Genomic DNA, 5,457 nt, shown 5'->3' with positions numbered 1-5,457 from the left:
TTAAGAAATGGGCCCTGACCGTCCAGCCGGGAAGTGCTGGCTCTAGGCTGAATCTCAGCGTGCCTTCAGAATTCTTGGCTGATGGTCCTCGAATTCATTTGTTCACCCTCTATCTTCTGAGCGCCTGCTCTGTTCCCGGCCCTGGGGACGCTGCGGGAAACCAGGAAGGCTCCCGCTCTCGTGAAAGTTACCACCAGGAAGCACAGCCTTCATCGACTTGGGCCTTGAACGCCGACCTGTCCGGGCGTTCCCTCTTCAACAAGCCAACAGGCTTTTTTCTGACCTGTCCATGACCCCCCTCCTCCAGCCCCCGCCCCACCCTGTGACTCAGCAATAAGATGCCCAGGATCTGGTTCTGCCTCCCTGGGCCTCTCTCTTCGGCAGGGTGTGAAGTTAGGGGTCTTCACCCCCAGATCTGCTCTGAGCTGAAACATCGTCCAAGGGTTCCACTCCCAGGGGGCTAGGACCACACCCGCCCACTGGTGTGAGAAAGCCCAGTTGTCACTCGGGGGGGGGGAGGGGGGACATCTCCAAGGAACCTTCCAGATGCTTCTCTCACCACCCGCTTCTGGGGTAACTCAGCCACCATCCCTCATTCTGACCATGAGTCCTCCTGCTCAGCTCTTTCCAACTTCCAAATAATGCAATCGAGGCTGACCTTTTTTTTTAATAATTTTTTATTGTTATGTTAATCACCATACATTACATCATTAGTTTTTGATGTAGGGATCCATGATTCATTGTTTGTGCATAACACCCAGTGCTCCACGCAGAACGTGCCCTCTTTAATACCCATCACCAGGTTAACCCATCCCCCCACCCCCCTCCCCTCTAGAACCCTCAGTTTGTTTTACGGAATCCATCATCTCTCATGGTCCGGCCCCCCCCCCCCGACTGACTCCCCTTCATTCTTCCCCTCCTGCTATCTTCTTCTTCTTTTTTTTTTCTTAACATATATTGCATTATTTGTTTCAGAAGTACAGATCGTGATTCATCAGTCTTGTACAATTCACAGCGCTCGCCATAGCACATACCCTCCCCAATGTCTATCACCCAGCCACCCCCTCCCTCCCACCCCCCACCACTCCAGCAACCCTCAGTTTGTTTCCTGAGATTAAGAATTCCTCATATCAGTGAGGTCATATGATACATGTCTTTCCCTGATTGACTTATTTCACTCGAGGCTGACCTTTTTGTTTGTTGTTTTCTATTCATGAGATTTTGCTGTTTAAACTTGTTTTCACATCTATGGACACTTTGAATGTAGAATCTGTTTTACAAAGGAAAAAAACATCAAAACCACCAAACACCTGAGACAGATAGATCAAATGACAGTGCTAGCCAGACTTGGAGCATCTCTTAGCCTAAACATAAGTTGGGGAGCAGAGGGGCTGTCTCTTGCACCTGCAAGAGAGTGCCTGATTAATTGATCGCATAGAAGCGCACATCTGGAAACACGAGGGTCCCCATTCCCTCCCTTCAGCTTAAGCAGTTGGGTAAGAGATGCATGCAAGGCTCCTGGTTTTGAATTTCTACAAGAACAATAAAAGGAAAGAATATAAGGAATTACTGAGTGACTATCTTGGACCACATTTTATCATCTGTGATTTTATTTCCTCCTTGTAAGAATCCTGCTGGTTCCACTGAAGATAATGAATTATCTTCATTACTAAACAGGCAAGTGGGTTAAAGGACCCACCCCAGCTCTACTATACTCACCCCCCGACTCTACCGTGCTCACCCACCTTGGTGAAGCAGGATTCACCTCCGAGTCTGTCTAGCACCAGAACCCACCCTTGTCCCCACACTCAGAGGCAAGAGCATCCATCAGACACCAGCCGTGGTCTCTGGCTTAGGTGCAGGGCAGAGGGGGGGCTCACTCTCTGGAGAATGCACTGTCCCCCACGGGGGTCTCTGCGATTGGGCTGATGAAGAACAGCTGGTGGGGAGCTCTTCTGACTTCAGTTCATTAATTCTACAGGGTCGTGTTTGTCACCTTTTTTGTGTTAACAATGGGGCTGAGAGAGCTTGAGATGATTAGATCACAATGCTTGCCTTCCAGAGAGTTCCCTGGGTAGCAGGAGACCAACCTCCAATTAGGTGAGCCTCTGGATACGTCACCTGACAGGGCAAAGAGACTTTGCTGGTATGATTAAGGTTAAGGATCTTGACATCAGGGGCGACTGGGTGGTGCACCAATTTAGGTGTCCGACTCTTGGTTTTGGCTCAGGTCATGATCTCAGGGTCGGGAGATCAAGCCCTCGTCGGGCTCCATGCCCAGGGGGGAGTCTGCTTGAGATTCTCTCTCTCTCCCTCTGCCTCTGCCCCTCCCCACCATGGGCTCTCTCTGCCTCTCTCAAATAAATAAATCTTAAAAAAAAAAAAAGATTTTGAGATCAGAGATGATCCTGGATTATCCAAGCGAGCCCAGTATAATCACCAGGGTCCTCATAAGGGGGAAATGGGAGGGTCAGAGAGAGGTTGGAAGATGCCACACTGCAGGCTTGGGGGACAGAGGATGGGGCCACGGGCCAATGTGGGCACCTCTGGAAGCTGGACGAGGCAGGAGTACAGTGAACACCTTGGTGGTAGCCCGGTGAGACCCGTGTAAGACTTCCAACCTCTGATCTCTGGAGTGCAAACGTGCTGACATCCTTATGCGTGAGGCTTTGGGAGTTAGAATCACTCTTCTGGGGAGTGTGTCTTTGTGCACCAGGAGCTCTGAAGAATTCATACCCATTGACTCAGAAGTTCCCTGTCTGGGAGTCTGCCACAATAAATAAAAATGCACATAGAAGCACATACATACACCCAAATGCAGGTATAGGGTGTTGATCAGTGCACTATTTTTTAAAAAATTTTTTTATTATTAACATACAATGTATTATTTGTTCCAGGGGTACAGGTCTGTGGTTCATCGGTCTTACACAATCCACAGCGCTCACCACAGCACATACCCTCCCCAATGTCCACCACGCAGGCACCTCATCCCCCCACCCCTCTCCCCTCCAGCAACTCCCAGTTTGTTTCCTGAGATTGAGTCTCTTATGGTTTGTCTCTGTCTCTGATTTCGTCATTTTATTTTTTTCCTCTCTTCCCCTATGATCCTCTGCCTTGTTTCTTAAATTCCTCATATCAGTGAGATCATATGATAATTGTCTTTCTCTGATTGACTTATTTCACTCAACATAATACCCTCTAGTTCCATCCACATCATTGTAAATGGCAAGATTTCATTTTTCGATGGCTGCATAATATTCCATTGTGTATATATACCACATCTTCTTTATCCATTCATCTGTCGACGGACATCTAGGCTCTTTCCATAGTTTGGCTATTGTGGACGTTGCTGCTATAAACTTTGGGGTGCACGTGCCCCTTCGGATCCCTACATTTGGTAAGGATTACCTACATTGGTAAAGACCCAGTAGTGCAATTGCTGGGTCATGTGGTAGCTCTATTTTCAACTGTTTGAGGAACCTCCATACTGTTTTCCAGAGTGGCTGCACCAGCTTGCATTCCCACCAACGGTGTAGGCGGGTTCCCTTTTCTCCGCGTCCCTGCCAACATCTATCATTTCCTGACTTGTTAATTTTAGCCATTCTGACTGCATTATTTATAAAAGGAAAAAAACAAAATTTCTGAATCTCCAGTTGTAGGGGGATGGTTAAATTGCGGTTTTATTTGTGGTAGAATAGTATACAATGGGTAAAATGGTGTTTTGATGGAATTTTTACACAAAATTTTATATAAAACCACATGTGTAAACATGTGTTCTCTCTGTCTCTCTCTCACACACACATACACACACTCACATTGAAAAAAGGTGCAAAAGGAAAATATCTGTGTTAACAGTGATTATCCTAAAGCAGTGAGGCTCGTTCTCACTTTTTCTTTTTCCTCTTTTCTATTTCCTTAATGTTCTGTGCTGAGCATCGTGACTTTACAAAGAGAAGAGGAAGGAAAGCATTTTACAGCCCATGCTGGGGTGGAGGGCCCGGCCATGAGAGGGGGTCTGTAAGTCCCAGAGACTGCCCCAGCTGTGGATGAGCTATGTGCCTTAACGCTTCCATCTGCGAAATGGGCATGGGGGTGTCTGCCTCCAAGCGTTGCCATCTCTGCTAATTTTTGTAGCTTAAAATAGGAACTGTCCATGATAAGAAACAGAAGGAGAGCCCTGTGAGATGCTGTGTCTGAGCACAGGGTTGCTTGACCCGGCAGATGTCCCTCTGGAAGGCGGTTCCTCCCGAGCCCGGTGTGCCCAGGTTAATTCTCTCTCTCCCTCTCCACAGCTGCCCATGATGGGAGGTGCCTTCATGGACTCGCCCAACGAGGACTTCAGCACGGAGTACTCCCTCTTTAACTCCTCCACCAACGTCCATGCGGCCTCCAACGGCCAGGGCCAGCCGGAGGAGCCTCCGCGGTCCTCCAACGACGCAGTCTTGCTCTGGATTGCCATCATAGCGACACTGGGGAACATTGTGGTGGTTGGGGTGGTGTACGCCTTCACCTTCTAAGGTTCGGGGCGCCCGCGAGCTCCAGGCCGGCTCTCCCCGTGCTGGGCTCACAGCAGGGCGAGGCCTTGTTCGGGGCACCAGCGCTGTCGGCCTTTGGCTGTGCCCACCTCCTGGAACCAGGAGTTCTGACCATGTGCACGGCCTCTCCAGGGGCAGTGACTGTGCATCAGAAATTTCCCCCAAGCAGCCCTGATTTCCAATGTTCTGTGCTGTGGTCAAGCTGAGCCAGAAAACATGGGAGTGTGAGCTTCCAGCCCCTGGAGGCGTGATGGGGCAAAGCCTTCACGAGGAGCAAATTGGGGAATTTTTTGAAACCATATTTCAATAACATAAGACCAGAAGAAACAGCCGGTTAGATGTGAAATATGGACATGGGGTTACAATCGCTTGCTGGCCGTAAATAACCACGTATGTGTCTTGTTTTTATGCCAACTTACCGCACCTGGTGCGTGAGGTGCCGGGCGAGAGCAGCCCTCAGTACTGGAGCGTTCCCAGCCCAGCCTTGGTCTCCCATTCAGCCCTTTGGAATAGGGTGGTGGTGAACTGGGCCATAGAACATTCCTCGTTTGACTTGGACAGGGCATCTTTGTCACCAGACACTTGGCCCCTTTTGAGACCCAGATGCATCGGGAAGTCCAAGGGCAGGCGGATGACTGGTGACGGGGTGGGATTTCCACGGGTAGGGGGTTCTCTGCTGGACGGACTTGCTCTTCTTTTTCAAAAGAGAAGAAGCGCCTTTAAACTGTGGATCTGCCATGTGGTCAAGTCTTCAGACCAGCAGACAGAAGACGCTCTCTCCTCTCTGAGAAATCTCGGGATTTTAGAGATAGCAGTCTCACGCTCACCTGATCTTCCGACAGCTGGGAGGGAGAGGCGTGGTTTGCCATTGATCACAGGGCAGGTGACTGCACCCGTCAGAGCAGGAGGGACCAGGAGGGAC

At 49.6% G+C, this 5,457-nt stretch overlaps 1 protein-coding gene across 1 annotated transcript; it reads left to right on the top strand.

Annotated features, from left to right (window-relative positions):
• The first annotated feature begins 2,518 nt into the window (after positions 1 to 2,518).
• On the top strand, positions 2,519 to 4,517 carry CUNH14orf132 (chromosome unknown C14orf132 homolog). Its single transcript, XM_088024987.1, has 2 exons — positions 2,519 to 2,596; positions 4,293 to 4,517. Exons 1-2 carry the CDS (start codon positions 2,519 to 2,521, stop codon positions 4,515 to 4,517), a joined length of 303 nt encoding a protein of 100 aa, XP_087881113.1.
• The last annotated feature ends 940 nt before the right edge of the window (positions 4,518 to 5,457 follow it).

The sequence above is a fragment of the Eumetopias jubatus genome, unplaced genomic scaffold (assembly GCF_037043125.1).
Source record: "Eumetopias jubatus isolate StellerSeaLion01/CBP00866 unplaced genomic scaffold, mEumJub1_p1.0 scaffold_7, whole genome shotgun sequence".
Taxonomy (NCBI): Eukaryota; Metazoa; Chordata; class Mammalia; order Carnivora; family Otariidae; genus Eumetopias; species Eumetopias jubatus.
Note: the sequence above shows the minus strand (reverse complement) of the source record. Positions and strands in the feature narration are given on the sequence as shown.

Excerpts from the sequence above, each read along its gene's own strand:
- CUNH14orf132 (XM_088024987.1), top strand. The coding sequence starts at position 2,519 with ATGGGGCCACGGGCCAATGTGGGCACCTCTGGAAGCTGGACGAGGCAG. Across the intron at positions 2,597-4,292 it reads AACACCTTGGTGGTAGCCCG|CTGCCCATGATGGGAGGTGC; the intron begins GTGAGACCCGTG and ends CCCTCTCCACAG.